The sequence below is a fragment of the Zerene cesonia genome, chromosome 3 (genome assembly GCF_012273895.1).
Source record: "Zerene cesonia ecotype Mississippi chromosome 3, Zerene_cesonia_1.1, whole genome shotgun sequence".
In the NCBI taxonomy this organism is placed as follows: domain Eukaryota; kingdom Metazoa; phylum Arthropoda; class Insecta; order Lepidoptera; family Pieridae; genus Zerene; species Zerene cesonia.
In genome coordinates, this window is record NC_052104.1 from 9,218,437 (window position 1) to 9,244,090 (window position 25,654).

General features: G+C 33.9%; 1 protein-coding gene across 1 annotated transcript in view; it reads right to left on the minus strand.

Moving 5' to 3' along the window:
- The window catches only part of LOC119837575 (vesicular acetylcholine transporter), a 59,587-nt gene that overhangs the window by 3,551 nt on the left and 30,382 nt on the right, over positions 1–25,654 (minus strand). Inside the window, exons 2-9 of the mRNA XM_038363208.1 lie at positions 17,423–17,502; positions 15,916–16,107; positions 5,757–5,929; positions 5,227–5,413; positions 3,847–4,024; positions 1,512–1,690; positions 908–1,128; positions 559–681 (exon numbers count right to left, since the gene is read on the minus strand). Of these exons, the coding sequence (XP_038219136.1) occupies positions 559–681; positions 908–1,128; positions 1,512–1,690; positions 3,847–4,024; positions 5,227–5,413; positions 5,757–5,929; positions 15,916–16,107; positions 17,423–17,452 (1,283 nt within the window). The 5' untranslated portion in view covers positions 17,453–17,502. The remainder of the gene's footprint in view (positions 1–558; positions 682–907; positions 1,129–1,511; positions 1,691–3,846; positions 4,025–5,226; positions 5,414–5,756; positions 5,930–15,915; positions 16,108–17,422; positions 17,503–25,654) is intronic.

Here is a 25,654-nt window from a genome sequence, read left to right on the forward strand (position 1 = left end):
ATTAATACAAATTATCACGTGTAATTATAATACTCATAAAAAATAGGGTGAGGCTATTCAAGTGGCGGGCACTGTATAGTCGAGTTCAGAACCTTCTACTGTTTTTCGAAGTTTGAGAAGAATAATGAAGAGATTGAGAAGAAATAAAATTACAAAAACTTTTCAAATCTTACTAATATTATAAATGCGAAAGTTTGTAAGGATTTGTGTGTGTCTTTGTTGCTCTTTCACGCAAAAACTACTGAACCGATTACAATGAAATTTGGTACGTAGACAGCTGGACAACTGGAATAACATACAGGTAACTTTTTATCCCGATATTCCTACGGGCTACGGATTTACGCGAGTGAAATCGCGGGGCGCAGCTAGTAAATAATAAAACTGCAATGTCCAATACATTCCATGAAGCAATAATTCATATAGTAGGTTCATAGCAGGTTCATAGCAGGAAAAAGTGCTTAAATTTTCTCTCAAATTGTTTTATATGTTTTAACGGTCTTTACAGCAAGGGTGTTCAAAATTATAAAACATTAGATTACAATGCAATGATATTCTTACTTGTAATAAGCATACTGCATAGCAAGCTGTATGTAGGCGTCGGGGCTGGTGCGGCACGACTTCATGTACTCCCGCCCGTACCCGCGGTACGTGTACACCTTCAGATCTAAGTCTGATATTGCCCTGAAATACATAACATTCTATATTAATTGACTAATAAATGATGATAAATTGCTACATGATATTATACTATAACCACATATAAATATATGAATTTAAATTTTGGGGTTAATAACATCAAAATGCCTATAAATATTTGTGTATAGTCTCGAATAAACCGTTTCCCATACACCTATACCTTAAATTTAACACATACAAAAAAACAACGTTTCTCTCCACAGATGGTCACCTGTCCAAATCGCCAGCAGCCTTATCGATGACGCTCGTCAGGTCGGGCGTGAGGCGCCAGGCGAGGCGCGGCGGCGCGGGCAGCAGCGCGGGCGGCGGCGCGGGCCGGCCCGCCACCTCCGCGCGGGCCAGCGCGCGCTCCGCCAGCCGCACCACCGCCACGCCCTCCGCGGGGCTGTGCTCGTAGCACATGCCCACCGTGCCGTCCGACGAGATTATCAACTGCCGACATACAGTAAGCACTTCACTTTCTAAATATTCACTTAAAGTATAGTAAATATCGAAAACCTTCAAGACTTTCTGCGCTCACCAATAAAATGCTGAGCTTGATAGATAATCTGAGGTACTCTAGACTGAGTTTTTCTGCCATTCTCATTAAAAATAGGCTTTGACGTCCCATGGTGGAAAATATTAGCTTTACTTTTACGTATGTTTCTCATTTTCATATTGTACCTACCTTATCCGACAAACATATTAAACTTTTATCATTAAGATTAATAGTAATTCATAGAAAACAATTAATATTCGAATTAAAATGACATTTCTAATTTCTTTCCGTATCTACTGATCACGAAAGTCTGTTACAAGTTAATGAAATACCCCACCTGCACAGTTTTGTCGAACCAGCGGTTAGCAGAATGGTGCTTGGTGCCGGCGCCGTGCATGGCCCGCAGCAGGGAGTTGGTGTCCGCGTCGCAATCGGCGCGGTCTCCGCCGCCCTCGTCGATGCATACCACGCAGAGGGCGCGTGTGAGGAGGTCCAGGTTCGAGCGGTTTGTCTCGTCTATAAAGAAATAAAAAAGGTGGGAGTTGAGCACGCTTCGACACCAATTGGACCAGTTTGCACCGACGAGTATCGCACCCCCACAGAAGACCGGCCCGATATAATAACATGCTTCTGTGTTTCATACGGTGAGGTGGAAAACCGAAGGCCCGTTTCCTGTTCCCCACTCTCACAAGTCCATACCTTCTTTCCAGTCGTCAATCCTTTTCTTATCCCTTACTCCTTAGAGTTACGTCGTAACCTCGGCTGTCAATGTAATCCCAAAGATTTTTTTTTTAATATAAAAGAAATAAAACCAAGCAAGTCACGGTAGGTAATCTAAGAGCTAATAAAAGCCAGCCATTTCATTGTACCTAAATACTAAATAGTTCAATCACTAAATACCAAGTCATCCCATTGTTCACCTAATCACCTCGCTTCGGTTAACACTCAATTTACTAAAGTTTCACATAATAACGTAAATTACTTCCATTAGCTCTGATGGCCTATTGTAAGAACATGTTGCAAAAAAAAGTTATACTCTCGCATTAAGAGTGCTTTCTATTGAGGTTAAAAACGTAATTCGTTACGATAAAATACGGAAATAAATAACGTCCATTTAATGAATCAATGCAGATGCTTAATCTGAATTGTTTAATGTGAGAGTTCAATAATTTTAGAAACGACCTTTTTGGTTTTGGTTAGCGTAAATCAAAAAATCCAATCAAGCTCATTTTAGGTTCAGTCAGGCAGTACATTATTTTAATTGCGAATTTTAATAAGAATATTTCTTGATAGTTAAAAAGACGTATAGTACATAGTGCGCATGTAAACTGATAGCGAAATCATTTTAAGGAAATAAAACTGAAAAAATAAGGTGAGGTAAAAACTTTAAACCACAATATACGAGTGACTTGCGAAATCTTTAGGGGTTAGACTTCAAGCCCTATCCTAAATATGTTGTTCATAATCAATTCAAAATTACATTATTTATTATAATCGTATGTATGCCGCTTGTTGTCTGATGGTTTAACTCTGACCGTATTTCATATTTAATGATAATAATATATTCTGTAGAGACCAAAGATATTATAGACTATTTATAGATAAGTTATGTTAATGTCAGATTAGAGTCTTGTGAACACAACTACATCAAATTTAAAAAAATGAACAGGTTATCTAATATATATAATTCTTGTATGACATTGTTCGTTCCCGTACTCCTCCAAAACGGTTGGACCGATTCCCATGAAAATTTGTGCACAAATTGGGTAGGGCTGATTGGCTATTTTTCACACCTTAAGAGTTCGACGGAACAGCATTTACCGGGTCAGCTAGTATTTAAAAGAATATGTTTATAACAAAAATTATAAAAAAATAGCTTTAAATAAAAGTTTATTCGACTATAAGAATAAAATTATATCAAATCACACATCAGATGACCCACAGAGCTCGGACATGAATACGAGAATTTTCACAAATTACTATAAAGTGTCTGAGTATACTTTCATCAACAATTGCTAACGACAGCAATGCATCTTCCGGCTCCTGTGGGACATACACTGGTATTGATCCACTCAAGATTTACTCCCCTGAGATACTCTAGTATCATTTATTTATTTCCTCCGAGAACTATGTTGGAGTTTTGTGAACTATCCTTACAAACGTAATAAATGCAAATGTGTGTTTGGTTGTTGGTTTCTCTGCAACGGAGCGATTTTATTTTTGTGTCTGGAGATAAGTCTGGTTAGAGACATAAGCTACATTTTACCGAGGTGAAACTTTTCATTACTATAAGTAGTAACTTTGGATATGCGCGTAAAGCCGCGGGTAATATCCGTTTTTGATCACAAACAAGACCAAATTTTTGTCAAGTTGTAACAATATGAAGGCAGTTTGTTTTATCTTATATATATAAAATTCTCGTGTCACAGTTTTCGTTGCCATACTCCTCCGAAACGGCTTGACCGATTCCTCTGAAATTTGGTAAGCATATTGGGTAGGTCTGAGAATCGGCCAACATCTATTTTTTATCCCGATATTCCTACGGGATACGGACTTACGCGGGTGAAACCGCGGGGCGCAGCTAGTTTGTTAATATAATTATATTCATAACCAGAAATGATAGCGCGCTTTCGTATTATTTTACATTCAGTATGCAAAGAGAAATGACAAACCTTTAGACAGTTGTTCCCTAGCCTTCGCCCAGTCGTCCCTGTTCATGGCGGTGAGCAGGCCCACGCGTGGGGCGGGCGGCGCGTCCGCCGCGTCCACCATCGCGTGTAACAGCTGCGCTTGGATCTCGCCGGCCGTGAGGCGGCCGCGGTCCGTCGCCTTTACCGGGATCGCGTAGAACTGGGGGAAATGAAATCTTTGAAGTATACGGGGAGTGGTTGGAGTTGAAGTGATAATGGCAGTAATCTGTAGTAGTAGGTCATTGTAGTAGTAATTCACAGTAAATAAAAATATCTTATACATTGTTGGATAGATTCACACTTTTAGACGTTAATAGACTGTCATTTTGTTGTATTTACTAGAGTAGACTTAAAAATTATATCATTCGGTTCATCCTTATCCTTCATAACCTTTAAAACCACGTCCTCTCGATTCGACTGTATTTATTAATCGGTTTTTTACTTAAGAACCTTGAATTCGTTGTAGGTTGCGACTAGCTTGATTCTTTTAACATTTTCGAATCTGAAGTGCTCTCTCCCCCCAGGGATATCGCTGAATTTTTGTAGAAAAGTATAATTAAACTTTTAAATTGGTAATTATTACCATCAAACTGTGAAAACGTAATTATATAATGAATTTAAATCAATTTTACGCAAATATCTACACATCCTATCATTAACAAGAACCCGTTAGCATACAGCCAATATTAAATTACGAAGGTCTGTTGGATCGTATGGATTACAAACTTTGTAGGTCGTCAACTATTGGGTAAGTTTCCCGAATTTAGCGGATATCTCAACGAGCGTTATGGGGTAACAGGGGTATTAACGTGATATATTTGTGAAAATTTCATTAAGTTAACATTATGTTACTAGCTTTCTTCACTTGACTTCGCCCGCGGCACGTATATCATCCATTCTAAAAACTAGCTGTGTAATGGTTCATTTCTATAGCTTTATTTTATCATAGTCCATAAGCTACATCACTACCAAATGTCATCATAATCTGTTTAGTGGGTTTCACGTGAAGTAGTAAGAAATATACATTCAAACATTATTTTAAACTATCGCGTTTACAATATTAGCAAGATTAGTAGGATAATATGTAATAAATAATTAAAAAATATCTTTATTCCCTTTAACAACTTTTGCATATTTTAGACGTAAAATAAAGCTGTTTCATATAAATTGATTATGAAAGAGCTTTATTTTACTTACAAAAAGATTATGTTAAATGTTATTGAGCATTTTTAAACTAAATTTCCAACTTAAACGTCTTGAAATCAAATATAGACACGAATATTTGTCGAACTCTATCTAATAAAAATAATATCTAAAATCACGAAAGAGATTACTCAAAACTGCTAAGAATTTAAGCCTTACATAGTTCCTGCATGCAACAATGACCAGCTCTTCACAATTATCAGGATCTGAAGGAGTCACGGGCAGTACGAGTGTGTCCTTGCCAACCCCGGGCATCCTGCACACGCCGAGCAGACGGTAGAACTGCTCCATGCACAGCGGCTGCCCCTTCTCGCGGCTCGTGGCTCTTTCTTGGGGCAGTTCGCCTCTGTGGTATATGGTCATTAGCAAATAAGTAATTGAAATTAGTAATTGAAGTAAATAGCTGCTGTATGGAAACAGAAATTGATTCTTATAAAGTACTAGCCTCCACCCGCAGCTTTGCCCGCGTGGAATTAGGACATTTACAAATGATTTAGTGACTGTCTATCAGGAATAGACATTTATCCTAAGTGAGTATTTAATCGGGATAAAAAGTATCTACAAACCGTTCAGTAGTATCAGCGTAATTGAAGGACAAACTAAGCTAGGAAGCTAGGAGTATATCCCAAAACTGCCGAAAACTACAATAATTAATACTAATAACAAAACATGTGCCAGATATGGCTTACCTATCCAGCATCTCCTTATAATCCAATAGGTCGTCGATGTAGAGAGCGGCGAGATCAGCAACTTCATCAATTTTAGCGAACTGCCGCCGCGGGAACACCATACCGGGGCTGGAGTTGATCGGCAGCGGCAGACGCACCTTCAGGTACATGTCCTCGAGCCACCATTCTGTTACCTTTGGAAATAAGCAGTTAAATGATTGTTAAATAAACACAGCAGAGAGAAACAAAACTAGAACATTACGCAAAATTTGAATAAATTGTAATATTCATAGTGAATTATAGAAATATCATTCAAAATATAATTGGTAGGCATCTAGTTATTTTTATTGAGACAATCTTGAGTCTGCATAATTATATTACTAAAAACAGACAACAGAATACATAGCAGAAGCACGTATTAATATGTTAAATGTTATGAAAATCTGTGGTAGGTGTATTGCTAATAAAACTCATAGAATCTGAATAGTATTTTATTACATCTCATCTTCATTTAATTAAAATAAGTTATGATAACTAGAAATATCTATTGTATGGAACTGTAGGGCTTAAAAAGAATATTGTTCGTCTTCTTCTACGCGTGGTTCTTTTTTTTGAACTCGTCGAGTCTCGGCCCATCCAACCATACCTTCTGAAGTAATACAAAGGATCCATAAATTCTGTATTATCTATATTCTCTGAAGTTTCTGTAGCTTTAACGTAATCCGAATTGTAAAGATAATTTCTTATAGAATCGATACGGTCTCTTAAAAACTTTGGTTTAGTTTTTGGTGGTAAATGTATTGGCCTCTCAATAACGTCACCCGTTTGAGGTGAGTCCTGTGTTGTCACAGCATCTCTCACGAAGTTAACTTTATCCCGCAATGATAAACTATTGCTGTGGTGTAAGGGAAAGTTATTTTTGTAGTAGTCGTTATCGTTTTCTATGATTATTGGTTTTGGTCTGAAATGTTCATGAGGTAGGTTAGTTGCCTCATCAATTTTGTCAAATGTGGGACGTAAAACATACTCCTTTGGTTTAGGCGTTATAGGTATAATCATATTCAACGCTTTACGGCCTACTTTTGCTTGATCGTTAAAGCGGCTTTGCGAAAAGAAATCTTGAATTTTAATTTCCCAAGGTTCCTTTTTCTTTGGTACATGAATCATTTTCATGACTTTCCTTTGACTTTTTGATACTACTCTTTTAACCGGATATAAATTTGTTTTTGCTAAAGGATCACGATTATTTAAATAGTGATTGGTTTTTCTCAAATTTTTAATAATTTTTTTAGTGTCTTTATTATCACCTTGATAAACGAATTCTTTGGTTTGTGAAACTTGTTTTGGTGAAGATTTTGTACTAAGTTTCGATTGGGAAGCCGTATTTTTTCCTGTGGTTTTTGTCCTTTTGCCAATCGATTTTATATGATTATTTGTATACTTCATCGTTATATAAAAATCTTCGTCACTCCTAGGTTTATAAGTGTTGTACCTTATTTTCTTTATTCTTACTGAAGATTTGGTATGTTTCCTTGTAGTAAAATTATTCTTTACAGTTTTATTTATTGCATTATATGTTCTTTGTGTATTGTGTTTTCCTAAATATTTTCTTAATGCAGTAACAGTGGAGGACATATAACTTTGTGTACTAGTTGACTTAGTTTTTAATGTCTTTAAGTGGATCTTGATCGAAAAACTTCTTATGTTTTTTGTATTATTATATTCTGGTAAATTAGATTTTTGAGTCAAAAAATCTTTAGACCTTTTTTGGATATATTGAGCTTCGGGAGTTGAATATTTTATATGATTTCCGCCACATAGTTTCGAATTATTTAGCGCTGTGGTCAAATTATTGCAATTTTTCTCTATATCCTTTTGTATAGTAAAGGTAACATCACGAGGCCTTATGTTTACGTCAGTAGTGGTGTTGCTTTTGTCTTTAGACACCTTTTCGTTATTTGACACAATGTTTATTTTATCTGTATCTATTTTTGATCCGACACTAGGATTAGCATTAGAGCTCTTTGTTTCTGTATCCACAACACCACCATTTATTAAAATGTTCGTCCAATTGCATAATTTCATATCTCTATAATTGGCAACAATTACCGGAATGCTAATATGATACTTGTTTAGCATAATAGCGTTATATATTTTCGTACAATTTTTTGATGTGTTTTTATGTCTTTTCGAAATATTTGTCAAATTAGGTTTCAAATCTGTAAAAAATGCGGTTACGTTTTGAATTATGCTTGACGTATTATTAATATTATTTAATAGTAAAGATTTAATGAATTTCCTTGTAAAAAGACTGCCATTTTTTGGGTTGGTAAATGCAGTAAATCTAACGGTCGGTGTTTTAGGCGATAAAAATTCTTGATCGCCAGATTTTTTTATAGGTGTAACCATTGTCGTATTAAATGAGTAAGACGTGTTTAGTACAAGCCGATCAATGATGCCTTTGTATTTTGTCGTACTTTTGGTCGTGTAAAATAAATTGTCTTCCTTCATTGCCTCGAAATTCGCGGTAATTTTACGTTTTTCGTGTTGTACTGTTGTAGCATATGATTGCGTGGTAGGTAATATAGCCATTTCATTGTCAAACATTACACTTGATTTTAATGAAGAAGGGAAGGAAGATTCTAGTGTCTTTCTTATGTTTGTATAAGCTGAGGTCGATCCAGATTTTTCTTTGATAATATTGGACTCACTAAGTAGAGTCGATTTAGTGGTTGCAAATTCTATTGATGGAACTCGATGTGATGATTCATTTGAATCTTTTGTCTTTGTGATGTTTATTGTCAACTGATTTTTAGAATATATCTCATGTGAATATTTTATTCGTCTGCTTGATGGTATACGTTGAGTAGTCTTTTCTGGAAAAATGTAAACGCTGGTGGGTTTAGTTAAATAGTTAGTTGAATGGGATGATTCGTAAGACGACGTAGATTTGTTTCGATGATGAATCTGTTCTGCTGCTATTGTGCTCTTAACAATATTCATGTTAGGTATAAAATTTTCAGTTTGTTTTTCTACTCTAGGAGTTACCGTATTTTCCACAGGCTTATTTGAATTGAATTTCATATAATTGTTATCTATATAATCACTGCTGGTGCTACTTATTACTTGATTAATCAATATTAACTTAGTAGAATTCGAATCTGTTTTATAACTTGCAGGCGTCACAATATTCGTAGTTCTGTTCATAGGTGACGTTGTCATGATGTCATAAAAAAACTGCCTCGTAGGTTTTGGATGTTTTGAAAATTCTAAAGTATTCACATGGCTTGTTAATGCTTGTACATTATTGACAACTTTGTTTGTATTTTTATCATACCGTTCTTGTATAAGTGTGCTTTGTAGATTGTCTATTAATCTAGTAGCGTTTGAAGTTTCAGTACTATTCAAAGTATCTGTGGTTCCTACAAATGTAGGAAAATTTGTGTTCAAGTGATCAAAACTTATCACAGTATAAGCACTATTTGTATTGCTTTTTAAAGATTTTGTGGTTTTTATCCACATCTTACTTTGACCACTAGTAAATTTGTCTGTACTTTTGCCAATAGATTGTTCCTTGTTCGAATTTTCTTTTGCATTTTTATTGTAAACATAAGACTTGATCGTTTCGGAATCTAAATCATCAAACACCGTATACTTCTTATATTTATGTTGATTTGGTAAAGAAGTTGTAGTAAGATTTAATGTAGTATAATCCGGTGTTGTTAAACTTGCTTTCATGAGGTTAGTTTTAATAATATCAACAGGTTCATTAAAGTGAGGTAGCTTTATTAATCTTTGACCATATTTAAGTTCTTCATTTATTCTCCTTTTTCCTTGATCTATTGTATGTTTTTCTTTGGTAAATAGTTTACTAGTAAGTGGTAAATCAATCTCAACCGTAGTCCTATTTTTGTATAATTGGCTTAAATTAACTTTTGGAACATATAATACGATTTTTGGAAATTTTAATATTTCTTTTGTATTTAAACTAGGATAGGCAGTAGATAAACGATTTGTATTTTCATGATTTCCATTATACGATTGTTTATTAATGTTGGCAATTGTTTCGGATTGACCTATTTTATGATTCCTCGTGCTAGGTTCATTTAGTGTTTTAGAAATTTGTTTTATAGACATTGTTGTTGGTGATAATGATATTGAATCTGACATATTTTTGATTAGACTCCGTGATCTTATTTTAGAATTGTTAATCTGATAAAACGGAAGCACTATTTGAGTTTCTTCTCTAGTATGTTTAATTCTTGTTTTAATTATATCCTTCAGTGGGTATTTCGTTCCAACAAAATTTTCTGTGGTTTTTCTATATGGATCATTGGGTGATCTAGTCACATCCCAGTTATTATTAATGAGTTTTGGTATATTTTTTGTAAGACCTGTAAAGATCTGAAGCTGTTTATTTTCCTCATTTTTCCCATCCAAAGGTAATACAGTATATTTCTCCTTTGTATTGCTGTCTGTCGGTTGATAAATGTTAAGTACAATATGTTTATCGGATGTATTTTTTAGATGGTCATTTGTTTTCGTACGAATAATTGATTTTGTATTGCGTTGACTGAGATTTAAGTTTAAGTCATCTCTCAATGATTTCGGAATGAGTGTTACTCTACTACTTTTTATTAACTTACTAATATTCAACGGTATGTTTTTAGTAGACGACATTGCGATATTATTAGGTATATGATTAAAATTTTCATTTAATCGGTGGTTGTTAGAATCTTTAGTAGATGAGCGTTTGTCGGAAGAGATAGTATTTAATTCTAATCTAACTTGCAAATTCGTTATGTACCTTGTGGAATTTTTACCTTCCTCATCTAGCAATCGTAACGATTTCATTGTATCACTATTGTTTACGAATTGATTGACCTCATTTATGTTGTTTTTCATTTCTTTTATCCCTTTATAATCTTTCATAATCGTTTGTTTTGTAGAATACAACAATCGTGGATATTTTGAGGTAAACTTTATACGGGTATTATTTTTCGCAAGCTTTAGTTTCTTATCATGTTTATGAGAAAGACCTTCTGTTGTAGCACTATTTTCATAGCCCGGCCAAGTATTAATTGTCTTTATACCTTCAATGATGAATGCCGTGTTTATTGAGGTTGAAAAACAGTGTGTATGTATAGAATTTATTGGAATATAATTCGATGTTTTAGAATTTTGTGTTTCTGTAGTAGTTTCATAGGAAACATACTTTAATGTATCTAATTTATGAACATCGGTTTTTGCACTTGCACTTGGATTTTTTACATCTAATTGTTTCTTATTTAAATGCGACTCCGTTTGATTACTTTCTACATCATTAATAACATGCATAGGTTTAGTAACAACTTCATTATCCAATAATGTATGTTGTGTTTTAGTTTCACTTTCCTCTCTTTTGGATTTCTCATTACTCTTTTTAATTGTTCCTGCAATTATGTTTATTTGTTTAATTCTTTTTTTCAACTCGTTTATTTTGGGGATTGGGCTAATAATATTGGATGAGATTTCCCAATCCAGTGGTTTTGTAGAGTAAAATGATGTTTCATCAACTTTGATCGGTGTTAAGAAAAATTGCCGAATATTAGTCTCATTTAACATTTTTCTGTTTTTCGTCGTGTTTTGATAATTATTATAAGTATTGTGTGGAACATTATTTATATTTAAATTGATTTTAAATGTACTTTCCCTTTTTACTTCTTTCGCTTTCTCATCCAAATAGGACATGGTTTGGTATTTTTGAAAACTCCTAGTTGTTCGTGTAGATTTCACGTTGTTGTTCTGTGATTGTTTCGAGCTAAGGGATGAAGTAGAATCTAAATGATTTCTTATTTCTTTGGCTTTTGTTCGCTCATCATGTTTGTGTGTGTTAATTTTATCTGTATCACAATTTAAATGGAACGTTGAAGTGTCACTTGGTACTATTACGTCCTTGGTTTTATTGAAGTTATTTATTTCAATTACTGGGCTAGCTAATGTTCTTACTTTTGAAGAAAGGTCTGAGTTTTGAAATCCAGGAGTGTACGTTATAGATGTAATAAATGGACTTTCTTTACTATTCCTTGTCTTCCCAGTGAAATAATATTCATTTTGAATTTTTACCCCTCTTTCAGTATGTGTAGATTTCGTTACCTTACTTGAGTGAATTGGCATGGTATATGTTGAACCAAAACTTGAAGTTTTATCAATACTCCTATCATACTTATATGAGGTAACGTTATTTAAATAAAATTGTGGATTTTCGCCTAATTTTATCATTTTCTTTGTTTCATTCAATCTTTTGAGTTGAATTATTGTAGTAGATGGCGTGATAACAGTTGTACTGTTGAAGCTCATTAATTGAGTAATGTCATAATACGGTAATTTTTCAAAAATATTGTGTTCGGAAATAGACTGTAATGGTAAGGTAGATGTATAGGTTTTCGAGGTAATTGGATAGCTTGCAGAATTTTCTACTACTTTCGATGTACTATTCATCATTTTGCTATTCGCATAATGTTGTTCCCTCATTAAATTTTGTGTATTATCTGTGGCATGCGTAGTATCTGAAATTTCTTCACCCTGTAATGGTGAGCCAGACATAGCTTTTTCTGTAGTAAGTTTATAAAAAGCGGGAGGCAATATTTTCTGGTTTTTAACACCTACCTCTAATTGTTTTGCATCTAAATTCGCCTGTATATGCTTGTTTTTTATATTACAGGTATCCATCGCAGTTTGATCTTCTGTTTTTTCTGTGATAACGCTGCCATGAAACTCTAAGCTCAAAGTTGCCTTGTCCTTTTTTGTATTAATTGGTGACGTATTTAAATTAATAAAGGTTTTATTATTAAATAAATTCTTCGTGTCATTAGTCAAAGTAATTTTACTTTCCGTTAATCTATTTGTCTCACTTTGCTTATAAGCTGTTGCCATGGTAACGTAATTAAAAGATATGGGTGAAGATTGACTTGTATAAAACATCTGCTTTATTTTGTTCAAATTTTTTATCTTACTAATTTGATTCAATGTATTTGAAAAGAAATCTGCACTTTGACTTAAAGTTGTTCGCTTGTGTGAAAATTCATTTGTTTCATTTGATGTAATATTCTCAGAAGTATTTAATAATGCCAAGTCAGATAAAATATAATCCGTTGTGTTTTGATAGTGTTTCGTATTTTCTAACACATTCGATATGTTATCACTTTGTAAGGAACCTTGACATTTTGCATCTTCACATTCATCTTGTAAATGTGACCTAGTTTGATTTATTTCTCTAATATTACTCGTTACATCTATAGATGTAGCTATACCTTCGTCGTGAAAGGATAGTAATGAATATCGAAAATCTGTTGACGATGGAATGTCTACTTTACCATTATTTTTCAGGAACTTTATTTTATTATCTAGTTTTTGAGTAAAGAGCGCATTGGATGCATTGTTTTGATATTGCGCTGAATTTTCACTTGTTTTCATAGGATCGTTTTTTGTATTATTAAAATGCTCTTGAGTAGCATATATGGATGCTCTAGATAAATTGCCTTCAACCTTTGTTTGATGATATGCATTATTTTCAGTTGTATTCATTATAGTTACAACAGTTGTTCGCGCATTTCGGTGTTCTACATCTATAACTCTCTTATCTAAATACGACTTAGTTAATTTAGCATCATTTTGTACTGAAATATGATTTATTGCATTCGTATTATTTTTTGATGTCAATAAACTTCTCGAATCTAACATGTTTATATGTTCATTTTTACTATTTTTGTAGTCATATTGTGGAGGATAAGGATGTACTAAACTTTTTGTGATTCCTTTAGTACCTGCTGGGGTGATATTTTCCTTTTTGTCGGTCATTTTTATTTTATTTGTATAATCCAAAAATTTGGTCATCATTACGCCATTATAATTAATAACGCCATTATAAGTAATTCCTTGGGTTTCTCCAATATTTTGATAAATTTTACCAAAACCATTTTCAGTTTTGGCAGAAATAACATCATTTTTATTTGTAGTGTGGGCTACTGATATCGTTTCATTATTTGCTCTTGCTGTTATTTTATGACGATCATATTCACTAAGTACGGCTATTCTGTTATTTATTGAGTATTTATCATTTTTGTTGTCTATCTTATGCGTTGTATTGTTACATGAATTGCTCTCAGTAAATTCAAGTGGTATTTTTGACTGATTATTCAATGTAAATAATTGTTCAACTACAATATTACTTAATTTAACGGCATTAGTATCATTCTTTGTAAATTTTACAGTTCTAACATCTCTTGTTGTTGTTTTTCCAAATAATGTTTTTATATTGTTGTTAAAATTATCCCACATGGATTTTCGTATAGCTGTTTCTTTAGGTATCAATTTTCCGATTTCTGTCGTTGTAGTCAAAATATTTTTATTTGCCACATTCTTATTAATTAACATGTCTATACCGATTTCACCACAGTTATTTATATTGACGTCTAAATATTCCTTACTTCTAATCTTCTTCTCAAACATTTGTATTAAGGACTTTATTTTCAGTACTGTTTCCTTATACTTCTCAACTTTCTTCTTAAATTTTAATTTATCCACAGCTTTTAGTACTCGTTTTTCACATGAAGGTAAACGTAAATTATTTTTACAGCAAATAGTCGTTACATCATCGTGTATCTGATCGGTAATAACATCCATATATACTTTAATTGTATTAAACTTCCGTATCAATTTAAATACGTGTGTTTTATTTTTTAAGTTATGGGATGCTAAGAAATTATAAATAGAATAAAGATTACATTCATTAATTGACTTAGATATTTCGCTACCATCGCCTTCTTGGAATGGTTTCTCATATTTTGTATCAATGACATCAATTGATATAGAATTATTGCTGTGGATAATATTGTTTAGTTCTGTATCATCTATCGCCATATCTTGTCGTTTATTTTCGGCTTTAAGTGTGAAAATTACAATGACATTGTGTTGCGGATTGTCTTCTAAGAATATCTTCCTTCTCAACAGACTGTATTTATGAATTGAGTACTCGTGTAAATGTTTGCTATCTATTAATGTTTCGAATAATATTTTCTCTATATCACCATCAAAATAATTTTCTGCAACTTTACGATCATCCGTACCACTTACTGTTTTATTTATTGGAGTTTGTACATCTTTCATATCGATTCCTTGATATAGTTGTTCCTGTAGTTGAACACACGTACTCTTGAACATTTTTTCATAGAAGTCCTTACTTTGTTTAGTTGTTTCTGAATTCAATAAATTTGAGCTGTCCTCATTGTACGTTTTCTTCCCTAATGTTTCATTCATGCACAAGCACAGAGTTTTTAATAATTGCAATGTCACATTATACAAGTGCTCATCACTTTTTGCTCCGTCTATTGTTTGTAAAATATTCAACAAATGAATCCGATCATTTTGACTATTTTGTTCTGTACTCTCGATATTAGAGACGAGATATATCAAGCATACAGCAATTGCTCTTTGAACTGTTGAGCACATTTTAAGCAAAGTTCCGTTTGTTTGGCATTTTTGTTATTTGAAAACACGGCGTGTAATGTAATTGTTTTGAGTTATTGGAGGGAAACTTCGTTATACGCTTGATAAGGAACGGAGGAGTGCCCTGAATTCAAATTTACGACGAGAGCGTTTTTATCGTTTGCCGTAATATCATGTTAGTCGATTTATAAGTTAAGGACGGTATCGAAAATATATCGTTATAAATTATTCGAAATAACGTAACATTTTCAGGTCCGCTAAGTGTTTTTGTGTAATTTTTGAGAGTGTAATTTGAAACATTTGAATCATAAAATTTTTTATCACTCAGATAAGTCACTTTACCAAAAACAAATGAGTATAAATATTCTATACAAGCATAATAAATACACATCATAACATATTTTTTTATATTCGCAGCAGTTTACATACATTCAGACACTCAGGTTTATCAAGGGATAAAAACGGAGGGAATTCTCCATTCGACGTGTTTATTTATTTATATAGGACCATGCATTTTTAAGGAGCGGCTCTGTTTATATAATTTTTTTTAATGGTTTTGGGGCCATTCAATTTGAAAAAAAATCTACCTTTATTGTGGGAAAAGGATGATTATAGTTATCCGTCAAGAAGACTTTTTTGTTTAAAAGTTTTTTGCTATACTTACTATAAGTATAATAATCTGTCTCTCACGTACCCAATTAACCTTATCCTTCTGCCGCTGCAGCAAAATATTCTGCAACTTCGGCCCAACATCCTCCATGAACTTCTTGGCCAGCTCCCGAGTGGTTTCCAGCTGCTGGGGACTCACGATGACTGACGCGAAGTCCAAGTATGTGTCGATGGTGGCCTGCAGCTCTGGTACTGGCAGTTTGGCTACTTGGATGTACTAGTGTGAAGAAAAAAAATTAACTTAGAACACTTCGCTCGTGGTACATAGTATATAGCACTCAATGATTACGTACATAACAAAAGAAATATAAATGTTATGTTGTGAAATAAGTAACGTTTGTAAGTAACAAGTTTGTGTGTAAACTGTTCAGATTTAAATTGTATTGTAATATGTATTAAACAAGATTGATATACTATTTTTATAACAATTAACAAAGATTTAGTGATAGTATCTATTTATAATAAAATACAAAAACTTGTCTGATTGAATTTAATTTTTAGTTTTATAGCATTGAAATGCTTTATAAATGAGAAATTTTGAAAGAATAATAATAATAATAATAAGCCCGCAGGGCACCTTGTGGCGAGGTGACGGGGAGTAGCGCCCCCGCGGTCCTTAGTTCTCCCGGGGGAGGTACCTGTCCTCACCTCCGGACTGTCTCGGTGGCAGTTCGGAGTGAACAATGACGAGGTTCAGGATCCCCCACCTCTGGCTTGCCTTAATTGGCCGTCCAGAGTGGAGATGCAAGAGCTATATGCTCGGGGGTGGAAGTGTCTAATGGCGTAATAGCGGGGAAACCCAATCCGGGCCTGCGGGCTCGCGATGGTGAAACCGGTGCCGCACCTCTCTACACCCCTAGCCAGTCAGCTGGTGTTGCCCCCTTGTTGCCATTTTAGGTAACTTTTTGGGAGCCCATCGACCGAACTGGCAAGTCACCGTCTGCCACTATTTTTCAATATTTCGAAGTTGAAAAGGCAGACGTCCATAGTTTCCCATAGACCCAACCTACCAATCCATCGAACACCCCTTTCCATAGCCCAGTTTTTTCCATGCCATTTTTTTTTGCAATAGTCCTACATCGGCCGCGGATTGCCCAGGGCTGTATCTCTATAGTGCAGTCATGGGCAGGCTGCGGCTGGTGTCCCACAACACATTAAATTCTCTAAAGGGCCTCTGCGTGTTGGATCTGTGTCCCCACGTAAGCCTTCCAAAAGACCGGGTGCTTTCCTTCTGGAGGTACCCGAGTATTATGGAGAGATAATAATAATAGTTCATTTATTCTCTCATCACAAATGTGTATACTTATTGTTATAAATAGAAAAAATTTGATCACGAAAGAGTAGAAGAAATTCGATTATTGTGGCAGGATCACGGGTGGCCGAGAGGCTAGGCGTTGCTACGGTTAGGCAAGAAACGCAGGTTCGAATCTTGTCTGATTGAGTTTTTTATCCTCCTTACATTTAAATGTATTACAATTTTTTGGCATCAAAATACATTTTCTTAATCTTTAATAATATAAAATTCATTTCACCTGAAATTCGTCGTCTTCCGCCCCAGACATCTGCGTGCTCAGCCATTTCTTGGGTAAAGAGAGAAGTGATTCTCCCCATCCTGCAACAAAATTCCTTATAAATACCAATTTCGTACATAATGAAACCATAAAACAGCGTTGTTTAATATAATATAACTAGAAATGTACTATTAAAGTATAAAAAAACATTTACTATACAAGATTAAAGAATCATTTATTGTATCAGTTTAGGTGTGATTTTTTCTTTAAATCACCGCAAAGACTTCTCTTTTTCAAAACATTAAACAATTATCATGATAATCACCATTGAATCCTCCCATAAGTAACTAATAATCATAAAATACTTTCTAATATTACTATAGATAACCTTAATAAAAGTTTCTAAGAAATTACTGTAATCATTTTGAGAAAACTTTGTCTCCTATCAATATATCAAAAGGTATATCTATACCATTAAGTCCATATGCACAAGCACCTAACGTCAATTATCCCAAACAAACATGGCCGGGGAAAAGGGGTTGAACTGTAGCAAAGAGGTAATATCCTGGGGACGATTGCATGTGGACTATTTACCCGGGCCCGAGATTTATCGTCAAATTGCTTGGTTGAATGCATTTATGTGTATATAAATAAAACAGCTGAAATGCACACACACAACAGGCTATAATATATCTCTGTAGACTGTATCATAGATCCCAACACAAGTTTTTAAATGAAATTCATTATTTTTTACAAACTTCTGCGTTTATAATATTATTATATTTTAATACGCAATTTCTTATAACTGATGATAAAAAAAACTTACTTAGACGGTTAATCTTAAATGTGGTTCTTCCACGGAATCCTAAAAACGGAACACGTCCAAGGTAAATTAATTAGATCTGATTACAGGGGGACAGATGAATGGTCCGCAATACGTGCCGGGGAATTGGCCCCGGACAGTGATGTAACACGCCATTTGTACCTTTATTACATTCTGTTCGTTATTGAAATTTAAGTGATAGGTTTTACACATCATTACTAAATTTGTGTAAATATCTAGATAAACATCTAAAAAAACAAACAACAGCACATATTAGTAAGCGAATTTACTTATAATAAAACAATAAGCAGAGCATATATGTGCATAAATATTTTAAAAGAACTAGTAGTAGTAACTGCTATGTAATTTGCATGTTTTATGGACCTCCAAATAGTTGTTACAACGTTTTTTGGTTTGTCTGTTCGTGTGAGCGCCAATCACATAAAACCTCTGGAAGACTATGACAAAATTTTATATTAGGTTAAACTTAGCCTATATTTATTTTATTTTATTTGACTTACATTAGGTTAAACTTAGCCTATATTTTATTTTGAAATAACATATAACCGTAGTAAAGTACGTGTGTTGTTAATTAAATAATTCAATTAGTAGTAGGATTTCTGTTAAAATAGTAACAGTTCACGAATCTGAAATCGTAAAAAGTGATACTGGTATTTTCGAAAATTCACGAAGTAAATCCACGCAATATTTTTTCCCAGCAGCAATATTGGAGACGCAGTACCGCATTATAGATAAATATAAGCTTGTTTTTCTATTAAAGCTAAGCTTAAGATTTTATCCAATTTCATTGAGAGGATGGTAACGGTACACGTTAAAGGCCCGCTGTAGTCCCTCGAGAAATACGAGCTAAGACTAGACTCAGATAACTTCATTCTAACTGCGAAGGAGCTGAATAAATTCAATTTGTTTCCCTTCTAGAACTTTATAATATAGAGGACTATAAACGAATGTAACAAAATTTTAAAATAAACGTATATTTTGTACTTAAAGGTAAGTAGTTAAAACAATTTGCAATGTAAGTTGAAGAGAAGCGAATAAAACGAACATGTTTTATTATTTATAAAAAAGGAATGCCGAATGTATGTTCTAGATAACTTAAACTTTTATCAAAAAACAATAACTCAGAATAGTCAACTTTCCGATATTTCTTGATATTTTCTGTAGTTTTAAACCGTTTAATAAAAAGGTTTCTTAATTACTATGTATCATTATGTTTATTGAAAACAAATTGTTTGTTTGTTAAAAGTATCAATGCAATTAATAGCTACATAATGGCTAAATACCATACACATATTAGGTATCGGTGATATTCTCGAAGAAATTAAATGTATCCTGTTATCGATAATCTTCTTAAAGCATCCGATAACAACGTTAACGTTTTGCGATTTTTTTTACTTTCCGTAGTGGGGTAATTGAACTAGCTGCCATAATATTATAATATTATGAACGTTGCAAAATCTGTTTATGTGCTAATGTCATTCTTTTTGATGAGGGTAACTTTTTCATATTTTTAGTTCTATATTACCAAAACATAATAAAGAGGAAAAAAAATCTAATTGAAAAGCATAGTATCTATAATAACTTCTGGCGATAAATAAGTTAAACGTTATCCAATGAAATGCTCAATATATTTAAGAAATAATTGTTATAGGTTTTAAAATATTTTATGTAAGAGTTTGAGCTGTAAGAGCAACCAAACTTAATAAACCTATTAAATATATAATTTTCCAACAAAGTCGTTAGCTGCCTTGTTAAGAAACCTTCAAATATTTTGACAAAAAGGTAATTATCTTAAAAGTCGTCACATACGAGTATAAATTTCTATTTTCTCTACATCTTGTAAAAACACAGACTGTTTTAGAATTATGCAGCACAAAGTCCCTTAAAAGCTTAATTGAAAAAGGTATACACTGGAATTTTCCATTATAATATCGTATGTAAAGGTACGCTTCCACTCCCCTCCCCTCCTTTCCCCTCACACGTGTTTGTTCCCACGGGGATAGTCACCCCTCGACGGTTAATGTTTGCTGGGTAACTTACACCTTCAATATTGGAACTAGGCATTTGAGTCACTGTGGTTGTGACTTCGTTGTAAGCAAATAAGATGCTAGTAAGCCATAATAATCTAGATCATAGATCAGATAAGAGTCCAGTATTAGAACGTGCGTTACCTTTTTTCTTCCAATATTTAACTGCACTAGACTCAGCGCTCACGACTGGATCTCAATAAACGCACTACAATGCGAGATCGTTCTCTTAGTACGGGACAGTCTCTATGCATAGTGAGCAATGTACTTATAAATTAATATGGTGGTCATCTTGTATTGCTCATATTAAAAGCACTTTTGAATATAAGCGAAACGCCTGTACAGTCCACAAGAAACGAAACTCTTTATCTGTTCTGTGATCTACATCATGCATAGTTATGGAGTTTCTAGGTTAGCCTGTCTCAAAATGCTAGCATAAAAGCTAAATACACCATAACCGAGCCAGGGTTTGGAAGCACCCATAATTTCATGATTAAGATACAAACACATTTCACCGTAGAAATAGATATAGAGTACTTTAATATCTACGATATAGGAATATGAAAACGTGACTGGAAATAGTCTAATCCAGAACTGAGAGAATCTTGGATTTCTCCATAATCTGTATTGGTCATACTTATTGTTAGTACATTAAGAATTGCATATACACATACCTTCCATATTTCCCTAGTATAGTAAATATTACATAGAGAACCCGAGTGAGGTAAGTCACTAAAAATACAAGAAAATTCGTAGTTTTTCGCCATATCAACTAGCATAAATATAAATAATGTTTATGCATACATTAGTACTGATAATATAAAACAATATATAAAGTTTTCGATAATGATAAAATTATTTTTTTTTTCATAAATTGCTCAAATTACCCATTTTACTTTTGCACCTCAATTCAATTCACCTCAATTATGCACCTCAATTTACTCAATAGTTTTCGATTGTGAAATTTCAAGAAAAACCTTATTAATATAATACTCAATGAAACAACAATTTTTCAATTCATTAAACTAGTAGCATTACCAACAATATGGAAGTCGTCTTCAAACGATACCCCTATGCAGCTCTGCCCTACGCATCATGTCATATTGTCTATCAAAGTCCCTCAACAGAATTGTGAAAATGTATAAGACAGCGACTTTTGAATCACAAATTTACATTTGGAAAGTATTATACGTAGCCCGTAGCACTCGTAGCGCTCGTAGCGGCCGCGGGGCGCGAGCCGACTACGCAGGTGTACTATTGATCTATCACAGGTGCTACGGTGTACTAGCTTACGTGTTTTATGCTATGAATTTAGGGGAAACATAAATTATGGTATGGTAACATTATTCGAATATGCTGATGCTAAGAATTTTGTTTCCACATTGCATAAATATGGTAGGTGGATAAAAGGTATTTCATTATAGCAAAAAAATAATTCAATGAAATATTAGGATAACACCTGATTTAAGTTTGTATATGAAAAAAAAAACATACACATTATCGTTATTTCATTGAAATGGAATGATTTAATGAAAAGATTTTGTTCACTTACGAGTTTAATATCTAGTCATAACATTGTCCGATATTTCTACATAAACCGTTATTTATGAGTAAATGTGTTTTATTTTAATTTAAGCTGATATGTTATACTAGCGACCCACCTTGCCTTCGTCTGTGTGTACAACATTAGCTGTTCGCCCTCGAAGGAAAGGAAAAATATATTTATTATTTAAAAAGTCATTTGGAAGGCAGAAAATAATTTGTTAGTTAAAACGCCTTTTTATTTTTATTCTAATTACTTATTATCCTTAACTTACATTGTTCGGGGTACTGTTTGTAGTTTAGTTATTAGAAAACAGCTTAAATGATGCGGTATCGTTTGTATTGGTATATAAAACACAGTACACCTTAAACCACCACGTGGTCAAAATAGATTTTCATGGCACAAACTTTTCCCTCAGGGTATCAAAACCGGTTCCTATCGAATGCCTATATCACAGTGGCTTGAATGCACACAGCATTCAAGTTCCATAGTTTAGGTGCATTGATAGATCAGTAAGTCACCACCGTTTTATAATATGGTTTATTACCAGTAAACCATTACAACAATTTTCAAATATATCTTCCAAGGGTACCATTAAATGTTAACAAGTAACAACTTTCGCAATTCCTACTAAGCTGTACTTAGGGTTTGTTCACAGTTGAGCCGCTATCGGTTAAATTAATGACATTTTCACACGCAACGCGACGTAACAGAGCTTGATTGATGGCTCTATGAGGCTACCTTAGGCGAGGTGGTGTTGTCTTGTTCTATGTCATTATTAATTAAACGCGAAGAAGTGGGACGGCCTGCTGGCAGTGATATGTTCCATGTGGAATCGATTGTCGATTTCATTGAACTATGTTGATTCGTTTCATAAGATTATTTACTTAGGCTTATACATAACCAAATTACTAACCACTCTAACATTTTTTTTGGAAACTTTTTAAATAGATTTTATAACTGGCCAGAAAACTGTTTTTTGTATAAATAAAGAAAGTTTGTTTTTGCCCTACATATGCACATTCATTACAATCATTATAACATATAAATTAAAAGAACTCCACACTAAAATCGATTGCACCTTTTCATCTGACTCCAAAGCAAGATGAGTTTATTAATTTTACTGTATTTTTGTGTTTGTTAGCTCGTAATTTTTTACTGCGTGAACCGAAATGTATAATTAGTTTTTTGTTTGAAAGCGGGTGCATCCCATTTAAATTTGGTCTAGTTCTAACAATAAGAAGGCATTTATTTTTTAAATACATAATTAATTAAGTAATCGATACGAAATCCAAATAAAACAGAAAAAATTGCATTCTTGAATTCTAAAATATCCAATAAAATAACGCAATAAAAGCGATGGATATAGAGGGATAAATTTGGGTCAAGAATTGACTTTTCTCCGTCTCGACACAAAAGCATCGTCTCTCGTGGGATGGAAGGGGAATTAAAAAGATATCCTATTAGAAAAAATAGGAGGAATAGGAGAATTAGTAAAGATATACAATATATAGGAAATAATTTAAAAATATAAAAAAAGATTAGAATTAAATATATGTACTTTCGTCCATAACAACGTAACCAAATGCTACAAAGGTTTATTTCTAGCATACTTTATTGTACACATATTAAAAGAGCCAAAATACATAACAATTGCCTAATGGGCTTATAACGATTTATTCCTAACAATGATTCCAGATAAAAAAAAACTGTATAGTAACATAACACAAATTTAAATATTAACCTTTTTGTCGTTTTTATTTATTTCGTAGAGTAAATATTTGATATAGTTTTATTTAAAGAGGTGTCTAAAGCTGGATTTTCTAACAACCATTCAAACAATTTCTTAACGCTTGCTCAGCAGTCTACCGCGGCCTTTACGCAGCTTAAAATAAATTGGTATTAGAGCCACGTTTTGAGGGAGGGCAGTCGGCGGGCGTGCTTGTTAAATTTTCATGCCTGGATTCACCCCTTCGCTTTAAAGGGACGAAGGGTTTTTTGTATTTTTTAGGGAATCATGTCGAATGAAGCAATTACAGTACTTTTAGAGATATGCTAATGATCATGTCATGATGATCATGATCCCTTGAACTAGACTAGAATTGAAATGATTAAAACATTAATTACATTTTTATATATATCGAGCAGGTGTCGTGCAGGAAGGCGGGCTGCTTTCAAAATTACTGTCCAGTGTCTAGTTCATTTGTTTTTTGAATTGTTGGTTATTCATTCTAATGTTGCTTTTGGATTATTATTTTGTGTGTTTCCTCATTTATTAACGAAAAATTCACTATATTACGTTATATCATATAGAAATTTAGGTGTGGTACTTCCCCGGTGCGAGCTGGCCCAAATCGTGCCGAAGCGTTCTCGACTACCACATACAAAATTTGAATTTACCATTTGAATTTTGATCGCATACACAATAAATCAAGAAACCAAACAAACAACAAGCGCTACGGCACTTCAGAATTCGGAACGTCGAGAGCTTCGGAGGGTCAAAGATTATTTACTGAGGACTCCTCCATTCAAATCCCATTGACATAAGCCGTAATTTAAGTCGAAATTAGCTAGCAATAACGTCATTTTACTTGTGTTAATCTAAACGTTACTGTGTAAACGTTACAGTATAAATTCGTTATACTGAACTCGAGCGAAAAAATAACATTTGAAACATAAATGTAAATAACTTCACAGACGAATTAATTCGACTAATTGCTAACAAAACTTCTATTGAAACATTTAAATATACATTTAAAAGAACTACTAGTAATATCCAATTCCATTTGCAATTACGCTAATTTAAATAACAAACGAAAATGTACTTATGTCCAGAGAGTTACAGTTTGCTTTTCAATGGCATACAATTTATGTTTCATCGAGCGTAAATACACGGATAATTAAGCTTTAAGCCTGTCGAAATAAAGCTTATTCTCCCGTATAATGCATCGAATCGATCTGTTTCCTAATTGGTTGATTTGCATAGCTTTGACGCATTTATTTTGTGAGTGGTTGGCGTAATTGTTTGAAAAATATTAGCTTCATAAATAGACTAGATTTCCGTCTCTGTTTCAATGTCCTATAAAGACATAAAAAAATGTTTATCTAATCAAGTAAGGTAATAAAATTTTCGAGATTGCTACGTTTTTTGAAATAAAAAACAAAGGATTTTGTTTTATGTTTCCATACATATACGTTTTACGCTTGAACGTAGAATCGAGAGGTTCTGGGTTTGATTCCCGGCGGGGACCTCCAAAATCAATGTCAAAATCGATCAGTGACACAGGTGTAGGTATATCATCTGTCCCATAATAATAATAATAATACGGGCTCGTTTTCCGCAACTCGACGTCAAGCGCCTATTTTGCGTGAAAGAAAAGGAGGGGGGTAGCCAGTCAAAGCTGGAACCATCCCAGCTCCTCCATGAAGCTAAGCAGCTTGTGAGGGCTGCTGAAAACCTCAGGGAGGGACCTAGGACAACCCAAATGCCTTGCCCTGTACTCCGCAACCGCCGTGCATTCCATGATCACGTGGGCTGCCGTTTCTTCAGTCGTCATGCACGCTCTACATAACGGACTGTCAGTAATCCCTAAGTTAAAGAGATGCTTGTTAAAGGGACCATGACCTGTAAGGGCCCCTGTAATTGTACGTAATTGTAATTTTCGCAGGTTTAAAAGTCGTCTAGCAAGTCTAGAATCTATGAATGGTAGGGCTTCTCGTGCCTGCTTGCAGTCAGATCTGCTCATCCATTCATCTTCCTAAGCGTTGTTAGTGAGCTGGATAATCGAAGACCGGATCCAGCTTGAAGGTATCGGAACAATAGGAAGCGGTCCCATGAC